At 38.2% G+C, this 13,992-nt stretch overlaps 1 protein-coding gene across 1 annotated transcript in view; it reads right to left on the bottom strand.

Moving 5' to 3' along the window:
* LOC139721143 (band 4.1-like protein 4) overlaps positions 1 to 13,992 on the bottom strand; it is a 73,342-nt gene that overhangs the window by 23,956 nt on the left and 35,394 nt on the right. The window contains exons 6-7 of the mRNA XM_071632475.1: positions 9,121 to 9,297; positions 5,974 to 6,034 (exon numbers count right to left, since the gene is read on the bottom strand). Of these exons, the coding sequence (XP_071488576.1) occupies positions 5,974 to 6,034; positions 9,121 to 9,297 (238 nt within the window). The remainder of the gene's footprint in view (positions 1 to 5,973; positions 6,035 to 9,120; positions 9,298 to 13,992) is intronic.

Below are 13,992 nucleotides of genomic sequence, written 5' to 3'. Positions count from 1 at the left end.
CTGGATGTGGATCTTACAGCTCCATTAAAGTCACAATGTATTCTGATGATGTATACAGAACAGCTCGCTACAATGTATTTCTACACTGTTGCATCCATCCTCTTTCCTACCATAAAGACAGCTATTAATGTGGTGTACGTGATGACCTTTGACCACGACAAAGCCAGATGTTGCAAAATAGTAGCGTATTGTTTGTGATATATATCATACAATTGCTAAGTGATCTTTAGAGAGCAGATACATAAACCTTGGGAAAAGTCAAGCATATGAGAAGAGGAATGAGAGTAACAGAGTCTCATGAGGCAATTAGTATGGTTGCCTGGCAACCGCATCTAGCTATCAGACTGCTAAGAATTCAGAGAATAGGAGGAGTGTGGGAGTGTTGGCTAAGCATCCACAAAGTTCACATACACACACTAAAAAAGAAACGCACATGCAATGTTACCATGGTAACTCGGCCAATTATCAGGCTATTCACCCTCTCTGGGGTCCAACATGTTTCCTCCAAATGTTTGGGTTTAGTCTACAAGCACAGATACCACATCTGGCTACTTTATACTGTAGCAGAACATGGCTCTGGGGCAAATTAGTTTTCTTTGAATATGTTGGCCAAGCCATGTACTGCAAGAAAGGAAATGGACCCTCTACCCTGAAGCTGAACTAGTCCCACATGTAAAATCTGATTTCACAGTATCATGTAAGAACATGAAGTATAGCGTAAAAAAGCATGAGTATTAGAGTCTTATCATCGTTAAAGGATAGTTTGAAAAACAAATGTAATTTCTATGATTTGGTAATTATCAAAATCTTATTCATGTCCACCATTTGTGTCCAAACAAACCTCATGACATCTAATTTGCATGGTTTGATACCTGCAAGCACTTCAGTCACAGTTAGTTTTTGTGACACAAATTCTATCTCTCACTATTAATGGGACATTTATATCTCAATTTGTATGTTGGCAGCTGACCCATCCTGTTACACGTTTGTTAACTCAGCCAGCACAGAAGTAAAGGGATCAAGTATATTAGTGAACATGAAAAAAATATTGGCAGCACGCAATGGGCTAATAGATATAATTCACATCAAGCAGATGATTTGCTTATTCCCTTCTGGATAATGGTTGCATGCTTGATTTTGTTTGAAACAATTCACATCTATTTTTACACACCTTCATCTTTAAAATAACTCTACATGTTATCAAGCCAACAAAAGTGGTGTATGAAGTAAGTGAAGCTTAACAATTATGAACGAAAACTATAAATTTCTTTTGGAGGAGACTTAAAGCTGTTGGTCCCCTATGTCGGAAAGTCATACCCTATGTACGTTCAGAGGACCCACTTCACTTCTCCCGTAATGAGTAAGAAGAAATCCTAGCGTAGTGGTCAGACACACACACACACACACACAAACACCCATTACTGTAAAAGTGGATATTTTCATGAGAGTAATTTTTTGCGCTTGGCCAGGTAAGATGAGTTTTGTGTGTTTTTAATTCCGCAGAATCAAGACATCAACAACTGGGACATAAAATATGGCAAAGAAAAATATTTGAGTGCTTTTATTTTCACGCTAGATTTTGGTTGCGTGAAATGCACACACACACACAAAAAAACCTTTTATAGTTATATACTCTGGTGGTGAGACCCACAGGTTGCAGTCACTCTGTTGATTTTTCATTGCAATGGCAGACTTGGAGATTACCAAAGAATTAATAGTAAGAATTTTCTTTATGACAGGATTAAAAGAGGAAGTGAGAAGTAATTTCAAGTGCTCACCAAAAGTAACACTGAACTGATGATATATTCGAAACAAGGATGAAGGACCCCTTTAAAAAAAAAGGATCTGCCAGCAACAAGGTCTGCAGAAACATCGTCGCCAATTCAATTCAGGATTTTCAGCAAAACGATTTTAACAACTAGCTGAACAAGTGCCATGCTTTCGGAATATCGGGTGACGCAGTATGGGCCACCCGCAGAAAATGGGTTTGGGGGGAATTTCCGAACTTATTGCATTTGAGCATTAGAACAACATTCATGCTCCAAAGAGGGCCACCTGGTCGGATATTTGCTGAGTCAACAAGGGCGGACATGAAAGCGGAGGAGGCATGGATCGGCTTCAAACGAGAACAAGAAATGCACAAGGAGAATTCCAAGGAGGGGTCAGAAACTTAAGGAGTTTCTAGCCGGGATGGAAGGAATGGGGTCATAGATGGTGGAGAAAATTGAAAATGCTGATGAGGAGAATGCCATAAAAGCTCTATATGGGTAATGGGGTTGAATCTTCCTTTAAGATTTTGTTTTTCTTGAAAATAAACCAGTTAACTACAACTGTCTGTGGTCAACCAGACAATTCCAGCCACATAAGCTAACGTCTGTCTATTCACAAATGACTGCATTCCCTGTAAAATTGCTCGTAACCATATATTTTGTGTCATTCTCTCTTATGTAGCTCTTTCATTTCAAGAGTGGTCTACATCAAGTTCAGACATTCTTTGTCTTCTATCACAAGCTATCACATTCCTCTAGCAAGTGGTGTTTGAGCTGGCTGTTAGTTGAGAGTTAGTTGTAATCTTTGTGTATCACTTTTATGACTGTGGTCTTCTTGGCCCTTGTGAAATGCTTTCAAAAGGTGTGGCAAACCTGGAATGAATTATATCACAATCAGGCAGCTCACAGTTACACTAGGCATTTTCACATCAGCCTGATAAAAATCCAAGCTCAAGATATTTTTCGCGATTGCGAATTAGAGCGCTATTTCATTTCTTATTCACATCAGCCCGAAGAGAATTAGCCCGAATTTTTGTCAAGCTAATTCGACAGCTGAGTATGTGCAAACAGCATCAGTAATGTGTGTGCCCTCTCAAAAATTCCTCATAATTTGTGTGCAGCTTGCCTCGATCGATCGGGTCACACACGCTAGGCATGATGGGATGCATCGCGCTAATTTCTCGAGTCGTTTTCACATTATCAAATAGCGCGCTACTATCCCGCTATTTCAGAAATTTCCCGAGTTGGACTCGAGAAATTTTCTAGAGATACAATTAGCGCGCTAATTTGTGTTCACATTATCAAATAGCGCGCTATTTCATGATCGGGTTAATTTCCCAAGTCAGAAAATAGCGCGCTATTTCGAAACATCGGGCTGATGTGAAAACGCCTAATCTGAGCATATGCAGATACAGGTCACTGCAGACCTTTTCTTGAAACTTTTTCTTTACTGAGGTATTTGAAAAACTGGATCGATCTCCATGAAAACTGTATTAAATACATTTCATGCATGAACTAGGTGCATATTGAAAAGTAAAGGTGATTGTGTATTCTTTTCAACCAAATTAACAAAGGCCATTCATAGAACACAAGTAAATTACCACAGGTGCATATCAGAACATACAGGTGATTGTGAATTCTTTTCAACATAATCAACAAAAGCCATTCATAAAACACAAGCAAATTACCACAGGTGCATATCAGAATGTACAGGTGATTGCAAATTCTTTTCAACCAAATCAACAAAAGCCATTCATAAAACACGAGTAAATTACCACAGGTGCATATCAGAATGTACAGGTGATTGTGATTCAATTAACAAAAGCCATTTATAAACAGATGTAAATTACCACATTCTGCCTGGCTATTTTCAACTGCTCTTTCTATTGAAAGATTACTCCATGTTTTGAAAAGTCTGTGGTTCAGAGATCATCCAAAAGAAGCTGACCATTGCTAATCGTGAACTGGCTTATAAGTCAATCATCTTCAAGATCAAGTATGGAGTGAAGGAGTGATGTTATGGTACAATTTATCACAAAAATGATTAGTAGCAGTCAAATACTGACTAAATAAAAGCAGAGGGAATAAATCAATTGATGGTACATCTGGATTATTTTTTTTTTCACCTTTATCCAATCCTTCAAAACAAGACCGCAATTACATGTAGGCCTACATGATGCTAACAAGCTCGTAACCCCATTTTAAACACATTTTGACTTCTCTCTCTCTCTCTGCTGTACAAAATTAACTTGGAACATTACAAGTGGGGCACACACATCTCTCAGCGGTGCTGCGTGCAAAACACACTGCAGGCTTAACATGTGGCCCCTTGATTGGACGTAACAAGGGGATATCATTTACACCACCCAGGAACCGCTGGTTGATTGACGCAATTGAAGATGCCTGGGCGTTCCACTTAACTCCTCAACCAAAACTCCCTAATGCCCCAAAATTATTTTGAACTCTCTCGAACAGAAAAAAAAAAAATCAACAGTTCAAACAAGGGTTCATTTTTTTTTCTATCATTCTGCTGCAATAGATCACTCCAAGAACACAGTCTTTCATATCATATGGTCTCACTCGTTTGGCACACCGACCTCTTTCTTCTTCTTTTTTCAAGTTGACAGAGCCAAAGACAATTGCCATACACTGGTTGAGACTGTCATCTCTTTTCATAGTATTATTACTCTTGTAAGTTGACAGAAGCAAATGAACATCAAGTCATTCCAACAAAATGTCCTCTTAAAAGCTCTTCACGGACGAGACTGGGCCAGAAATTCCTCCAAAAAAAAAAGTGTAGTCATTACAAAAGCCACTTGTAGCTTAAACAAATCACTTTCTCTGATCAGACGAGATAACTTTATACTGTTAGCATCTTCAAAATGCTGGAAATGTTTACACTGTGAGCAATACCCATCAAAGTTGTGACATGAGCATAAGAAATCAGAAGGGTTGACACACTGTAGATGCTGTTCCTTACATGGATGTTTGGAGAATGACCCTACCCTGTGCTTATTTTGACAAGATACCAAATTTGTATTTGTATAAACACTGCCTCTAAGGGTCTCAATGACAGAGACATCTTTAACATGCCAACCAAAAATTTAACTTAAATCACTGAGGTATACTGTCAGTTCAAATCAAACAAATTGTAGGCAGTCTCTTTATAGAACAATTCATTCCTAACCTACAAGTAATATTTTGGGGATAAAGAAAACAAATGCTGCCATGAAATCCTCTACCAAGCGCTTTGTTTACAAGGTGAAGTTTGAGTAACCGATCTGTCACCATGACGATTAGTAACCCTGCTGAGTAGGGGGAAAATCTCTTGAGAAAATTGCTTTGAGAGTGCCCCGGGATCAGAAATAAGTGATCCGGCGTGATGAGTGAAAGAAAGTTAGACAGACCATGGGCAACACTGCTGTTTTGACAAGACTTTATTCTCCTCCAATTGCTGTGATAGCTTGATATCATGTTCTAGGATCTTCTTGCTTTTTTTTTTTCCTTTTGATATCTTTGTCCTTCCACCATCTCCCTACAAAATTTTGACTGATGTGATTAAAGATTGACTGATATGCTCTAAAACTTGACCTACAAACTACAGCACAGTTCATTGAACTCACATGAATCAAGTTGTTTGAATATCTTTAAAAATCGCATTCCTCTGTTCAGCACAACACAACAGTCAATTCATGGAATTATGATGTCACACATACAGCAAGTTTATTTTCTGCCACACAAAAACTATCTTTATGACAAATCAATGCTATAGACACTCAGCAGGGACAATCTATTACCATTAATATCAAAATATTTTTGAGGTCAGAAAATGCGTTACATGCATGCTCGCCCCGGAATTTTAATTTCACAAATTTTGCAAGGGCAAAGGTTCACACAAAAGTTCTTGTCTACACTTTATGCACTGAAAGCCAGTGGCAATTCGTGAAAATTTCATGCTGTAAAGAAGGCCATCAGCTCCAATTTGCAAAAATTTCATGCCATGAAATCATTTCATTTTACAGTATACATTTCTGCTTTAGTGTGAATAATTTATGCCGGCATCACGCTCCCAAAAGTGCTCTAATCTGGGCTCTAGGAGCAGCCACTTTTAACCGGTTCACAAAGATGGATGCTCCCTTTAAATGGAGTCCGGAAATTTGACAAGCTTGTGTGGTACATTGGAACAAACATGAAAGCCACCTACCTTGTCTTCGACAATGATCTTGAATTCCGTCTGCCTAAAGTTCATTTGCCTGATTTTAGACCTGAAAGGAGAGAATTAGAGAGGGAGAGAGGGAGGAGAGAGAGGGAGAGAGGGAGATTGAATTTTTCTCCAGATTAGACTGAAGGAGACATTGTGTTTACAAAGAAAACATTGTGAGCACCTTCACGTCAGCTGAAGAAATGCGTGAAATGTACTGAACCCTGCCGACAACGGAAGCGAGCACTCACAGTGGGTCATGCTACACCTTCGGAGCTCCAATGTATGCCAACCACAAAGTTCCCCAGCCTTCCCCCTGCCCCCTTAAAAGAAAAAAAAATAATGATTAAATATAAAACCACCAACTTCCTTTATTTTTACCTTACATTTTTATTTTCAATAATATGAACAACCCAGGAACCAAGATGCTCCTCTTTTATTTTTTGACTGTGATCTACAAAATTCTTTGTTCACACTGGGCAGAACTGACGATGATTAAAGTGGCAGAAACTGTGCTATTATTGAGTGAATATGAATCCAAGTTTGAACACTTTAACGACTTCATACTCCTTTGCAGGCCAACAGCGCAAGTTACTGTGAGTCGGCCACACCACAGAGTAACACACACCTGCATGGCGGGTTGTGGATGGATTTGGTGATTCAAAATTCTACAAATTTTGACACGTCTCACATTGTTACTGTCACAAAAGACGGATATCAGGAAAACCAAACATTGCTCTTGGCATCCCATTCACATAATTGCCACAGTATTTTTTTTCTCTCTCTCCCATTATTTTTTGCAACAAACAAGGAGACATCCAAGAAAAAGCTTCAAGTAAAAAATTGGTTCAGAGTACCATATAGTATACAACAATGACTGTGTGATTTCCCATCATTATTGAAAAGGAGAACTATGAATGCATGGACCAGGCCCACAAAGCATAAACACATTGCTGGCATTCTACACACAGGAGGATTTTTTCTTGGGATGCTAAAATCACTAGACCATATATGCATTTTCACATGCTGAATCAAAAAATCAATTCAACCAACAAAATCCTAAAAGTTTTGGCTAATGCAAGAATTGTGTGTGTGTTAATTATTTTCTATTTATCTTTTTATTTACCAACCATACACCCTTTCTAATGTCAGCAATGCATGTGTTTTGGGTTTTTTTTTTTAGATCTAAGCTCTATAATTCAACAATCGTTCTATCATTTTGCGGGTTCTCCGGTTGTTGAGAGCTAAACATGGAACATGCAATCACGTATAAGCGTGTGACCTTGTCACATTCTCAAAGCAGCTTATTTTACTCTGGTTTGTACATAAACAAACAGCCTCTTTTCAGTTGATGAGAATGCTGTAAATGTGTTATCACTGGGGAACTGTAAAAGGGGGTCTTCCCTCAAATCACTTTCCAGCATGGTGTCATTGCTGTGGCGGAAGCTGGCATGGAGTCGTTTTATGCTACTTCAGGCATTATCAACTCAATTCAATTCAATTTTATTGTCCACTTAGGAAATTTGTTTCGTTTGCATGCATACAGATCCATTTGGTACAAACATAGAATGAATACACACATAACAATAAACATAGATACATGTACATGCACATGGATATATGGTAGACATTACTATACAACATGTACTAGAAATAACAATATAACATCAATATCAACATGTATGTCTACACATGTATTGAAGATGAAAATTGAGCAAACATTTCCAGGCATAAACACTGGGCATAGTTCATGGCTTTTCATTTCAGGTGTGAATGAAAATAGATACAGACCTGTCTATTTTGCCCTTAGTGACAATAGGCTTTGTTTATACACACACACAGATCAGATAAACTGCAGTCATTTGGGGTAATCAAAGACACTGTGCATATTTTATCATGAATGAGCTTGAATTCACACTTCCAAAGTTTGCATTCAAACGTAAGTATGTATGTTATTGATTGCATTTGAACAGGATCTACATAATGATTCTTGTTAATGATGGAGTAGCAAAATATTAAATTTAAGAAGCAATACAATACATAACAAGACTAAATATGAAATGATCAATCATAGTTGAACTCAAGAACACCAGTGTGACATTTGACTGAGTTCTTAATCTATAGGTATGTTCTCATTGTAAAAAATGTGGAAATTTGGGTAGCAATCAAGGTCACGGCTTTTTGACTTATCATTCTCACTGTAAAAAATGTAGAAACTCGGGTCGCACTAACCTAGAGGTGAAGCACCAACCTATACATGTACATGAATAATGCTATGTTTACTATCCCACAATGCTACACCTGTAATTCAATATACTGTGGTGCGAGCACACTACAGCTGGTAAAAAACAGTATCACTAGGAGCGACACGCGTGGGGCATTGTGGATACAAAATTCCAACATTATTTTGCAGTTCTCACTGTACAACTTTGCGTCTATTTGTAAAAAAAAAAATTACACAAAGCATTGTGCTTTGGATCGTGACCCAAATCTTGAAAAATAACACATAATCTCAGTTCATACTGTCAAAATTTCAACATCTGGGTCGTAATCCTGATCACAACCCAAAACTGGAGCAGCACTCTGAGAGCGCAGACCACCACCAAGCAGCTCATTTCCACCACTGATCTTGTTCTTCCATAGAGATCAGTGATTTCCACCCACATGTACCTGCATGCATGCTGAAAGTCGCCGTTTTCCCAATATAGAAGCCCCTTTTGTTACATCATCAACTTCCAGCTGCGTGGCACGCCTCGCCCTAGCAGAAACTAGAGCATGCATTTAAGTGCGTGTATGAAAACCTCAAAATGCACAGCTTGAACTCCCAAGTTAATTGACCCTACCTGCCAAAATATCAAAAATCCTCCATAACATCCATAGAAATTGCCAGATCACTACCATGATTTAATCATCTGTTTCTTGTCATTCTCAACCTTTCATGTAAATTTCACCCAAAATCTGTTCACACCTTTTTGAGTTATTTTGCACACAGACAAAAAGACAAACAAACAAACAAACAAACAAACAAACAAACAACAAATGCCTATGAAAATAGAACCTCCTCCCTTGGCGGAGGTAATACATGTTATTTTGAATGCAGTGAGAACTGCACTGGTATGTCATGTTAGATCAAGCCTGGAGAGCACTCACCAGTAGTAGGTAGCAACCTTGCTCTTGTTGCGGTAAACGACCACACCCTGTGGAGTGGTACCCAAGAAGTACTCCACATGGTCCTCCCCCTGCACTGGGTAGAGGTCCACCCCGTACATTTCTAGCCGCTTGGCCCGGTCTAGGAAACCGAGCTCTGCCTTGGCCGGCAGCAATCCCCTATACGATACAAAATGAAAGATTGAATATTTGATTTTATTTAATTCATTTCAGCATTTTTCACAAAGTATATACAACGTAACAAACAATTTTCTAATACTAATCATGTCATATCCAACACAAAATGAATATAAACATAATCATATATAATGTACCAATAATGAATTATTGTATAGGTGAATTATAATCATACAAAAACAATTGGAAAATCATAGCTTATTCAATCGAATTAATACATACAAAATGTAGGAGACCGTCATCTTAAGCTGAAGCTTGAGTTTGATGGCGGCCTCTGGAAAAACATATGGCTTGTACTTCTTTACAAATCATTTAATACATATTAAATTGTGTAACCGAGTAGGGTAGCTACAAAATGCGTCAGTGCATATATTGATAATTATCTTCTTTTATTCTTTAATTAAAAAAAAAGAAGAAGAAAGCAAACAATGATTAAAATTATAGCAAAATCAGGTCTAAAGGGAAATTGATGAAGATCAAGATGATCAGTGATGAAGATTTGTGTTTCTTCATTTGATACAAGGATAATGTTGCCAATAAAATCATTCAAGACAGACAAACATTCTACATACACATACATGCTACATGTAGGCCTAATGAACCTGTACTCTTTTGTTTTTCATCATACTGACACAAATGTGTGATTAACAATGACAGCCTTCAGGAGAAAATTTTGTGAAGAATAGGAGCTAGCATTCTTTACAACAAATCATCATCTATAAAGGACATTTTAGTGGCACATTAAAAACATGTATTATTGTCCACTCACTTTTTACCATTTAATATTTATATTATATTGGATGGCTGTGAATGGGATACTAGGGAATATTGTATGAGTTAGGGCCAATATTGCTCGAATCGAAGATGAGTGCAATATTGGCCCTAACTCATGTAATATTCCCTGGTATTCCATAATTAATGCCTTCCAATATAATCACTATCATCTACAATCATGTAGAGAAGGCATAAACTGCACAAAAAATACCGTAGGCCTACTTCTACTCGTCTTTGAAGTTGACTCAGCAGTCCCATCCCAGCGCTGAAAAGAGGAAGCCCCTACACTCTTAAAAATATCTAGTCATTTTGTGACTAGATTTTTGGTTCATATTTTTTCAACTAAATTCCAGTTATTTTGACTAGAATTCTATCAACTTTCAAGCAAATTTGACTACAATCGAGTCAATCGTTTTTACGCTTTAGCTAGAACCGTCTTGTCAACACTTCTTTGAAACGTGATTGGCTCTTGTCTGCGCGCTGCACGCTAAGAGCTAGATGGCGGCGCGGCGCAGGCAGAGAGCAAAAGCGTACTCGATCGCACGATCCGTGAGGAGTGTATGCTGAGCGTATATGTAACGCATCTACTATAGCAAGCGCCACGTACGTACGTACATACGTACATGATCAAAATGGAGTTTATGGATGACAAGCTTTCTGAGTGGGGCCTCGACAAATTTATCAAAAATTTTGAGGGTAAGTGCTGTATTTATTTTGTAGCATATTTTAGATCGTGTTTAGAAGCTTGTAGTGTACAGCTTCATATTAGGTATTGATTCAGTATTATCTAAAAAGATAATTCGCTAAAATTGGGCGAGCTCGGGGGAGAGCTGCTGCTGCCTTGGGCCTATCAAGTTGCCTCATATTGTTCGCGCCTAGCCTAAATGTGTAAAACGTGCTGCATGAACCGTTGCGTTGTTGGGCGGCAATGATTAGCAGCGTAAACATCGGTGAACATTGCAAAAAAATAAAAAATAAAAAATAAAAATCCCCCCAAAATCGGCTTTGTGACAAATATGGTTTCAAGCAATTGTAAGAAGATATGCTGTTACAATATTGGGAGATCTTTACTAATTAGGTTAGAGACGATTACGGTGATGTAATCAGATTTACCGCACTTCACCACCTTTCAATTAGCAGAAGGTTCACTTTTCGAATGAATTCACAAACAACCGCGCACTCGCAAGTCACAGGCGAACGAGCCAATCTCCATCATTTTAGGGGGCTTAATTCATTTTGGCTCAACCCTGTCAGTCCCCACCCGTCCTCTTTCCTTTGGTCCAAGATCTATTTGGCACCTAGTTCTAACTGCACTTGGTACAAACTAATGGTAGCCTATAGTCATAGACCGGTGATCTATCTATCAAGTCTCTGTACTGTAGTGTAGACCTAGACCTATCTACCAGTACCAGTAGTACCAGACAAAAGGTCTAGCCTTCATGTAGAAGAACTCTAGTAGATCTATAGTATAAGGATGTAGGTAAAGTACTAGGTCTAGAGGCATTATTGTGAAATAGGTCCTCATTCACTTCTTCGCACGCGTGCACTTGCGTGTAAAGTACCGTACTAGAATCTAGCAGTTAGTCTTAGTTGCTTGATCTTTTCCTGATACGATAAGCTAGAAATATAGGGTCTAGTCAAATACAATATAGATCTAGATACTTGGTAATTGAACATCTAGTATAGATCTTCTAACTACAACGTATTCATTTTTGCTAGTCTAAGCCCTTTCAGTCCTCTTCTCATTTGGTCTAGATCTAACTGACACTTGCGCTTGGTACAATGGTAGCCTAGACCTCGGATCTATAGGTCTACTGTAGAAACTACCACCAGTTCCAGACAAAAAGTCTAGCCTTCATGTAGAACCCCTTATAGTGAGAAGCTCTAGAGGCATTATCGTGAAATAGGTCCACACTCATTCACTTATATGCAAGCGCGCACTTGCGTGTAAAATAGTTTTAGACTTAGTCTAGAATAGCCCGACCAGACGCCGTGCGGAGCCGGTTGAGCGACAGGGCTGTGTATGTACTATAATTAAGTCTAGAATTAAAAGTCTAATGACACTGACATATCTAAAGGGAAATTCGACAAACTGATGTGGCTCTAAGTACTGTCATGGAACTGGGTGTATAATCCCCAGAAAATGATTGTGTGCCAGTCATGTTATATTATGGTCTCACACTGGCAATATGTACTGTACCCATTAGGAGAATAATGTGATATGGCGGAGGCATACCAGTGGCATAGCGACATTTCTAGTTTTTAAGTTAAACAAAAAAGTATCCTTTAGGACACTTAAATATTGTGCACCTATCAGGATGAAAGTGGTCATAACTTAAAATATTTCAATTCTATCCCTAAAGATACATGTATACATTTTCAAAAATGAATTTCCAGAGGATTTCCAAAATGTAATTGAGAATGAGGTAGGACAAGGTGGTAACATCTTATAAATGGATAAATTTGACTTTTGATCCCAAAATGTCTTATTTTGAACATCCTATGTGTTTTCCCTTTGCTCTTACCATGAAGTTTTCAATATCTTTTAATAATCAATCATGAAATCCCATTTTTGATGATGCATAAGTTATGATTGGGGTTTGTTAATTTTATAATGAAAGTGCCTACATGTTAACTTCTGCTTTTATATATCACAGGTTGATCAAGGCTTTCGGATACTTTTCGAAAGTGAACTCTGCAGATGCCCTCTTCGAAAAATGGCCGAAAATGTCAGCAAGAGTTCTGGAATATGCAGAAAAACAAGTGCAGTGGAAGAAGATTCTCAATGTCGAAGATCCACATTCAGGTATCACATTACATGAAAATAGCACAATTCTAACGGGAACTTAACCATTTGACTCGTGTATGCAGGGACAATGATCTAAGCAGATATTGGGGTCACAATTTTAAAGGTCAAGGTCATTGCGTTTATATATGTGAAAAGGACACTCTTGTGCTAACTATTTATTTGGTGGATCAAACATGAATCATACTTGCATATGAGAGGGACAACGGTCATATTAGAGTTGGGATCACAACATTGGTCTATAGATGGGGAATCTGCATGGTTTACGTGCAAACGTAATGTCAATGACCCTCGACCTCGCCCACCGTTGACATTTGATCTGGCCGGCAGCCACTATTTGCATAACACACTTGTTATTCACATCACACCCTTCCCGAGCTGCTGCCCCGCCAAAATAGCCCGGGCTTAATCAGGTTAAGAGTTGAGAACCATTAGATCAATATGAAATGGGCCTGACGCAACGTCATTTAAGTAGACTTTATTTTCCACTTTGTGTAATACATTTCAAATTGACACTGTCATATTCCTGATCTGGCAAAGGTGGAGACATAAATTTTGACCTTGTGCAGTCGAGGATTCATCTGTAGTAGTTCTTTTGTTGTTTTTTTTGACGGGGGGGGGGGGGGGGTTGGATCCATTAGAAGAGAAAAATGAATGTTTTGTTTCAAATACCAGGTTAAAAGACCATTGAATGTTCTTTAATTTGATACATAATTTATTGATCTTTTGAAATCCTTGAAAAATATGAATCTTTTCCTGAGTCTTGATAAAGATTTAAAATTAAAAGCTCTGATATGAATAAATGAAATAAAACTAATTTTGGTAATAGATTGAGAAAAAATGCAACCCTCTAGAGAATGCAACCTTTATAAGGGATGATTGGAATTGAAATGAGTATCTTCTTTGTCATTTGAAGTTTTACAGAGAGAAAGTATTAAAAAGATGACTCCACGTGCCACATTTCATGAACTTGTTTGCTAATGTTTGTGTTCTCCTTAGATGATGAGAAGAGCAACCTGGCTCTACAGGTTCTTCCTCTGTTGTTTCCAGCTGGGGTGAAGAAACAGGGGCAGAGAAGTGTACAGCGTGCAACTATG

This window comes from Diadema antillarum, unplaced genomic scaffold (assembly GCF_040938485.1).
Source record: "Diadema antillarum isolate AM-2024a unplaced genomic scaffold, OU_Dant_1.0 scf00000139, whole genome shotgun sequence".
In the NCBI taxonomy this organism is placed as follows: domain Eukaryota; kingdom Metazoa; phylum Echinodermata; class Echinoidea; order Diadematoida; family Diadematidae; genus Diadema; species Diadema antillarum.
The sequence above is the reverse complement of the archived record's forward strand: the minus strand, read 5'-3'. Positions and strand labels throughout refer to the sequence as shown.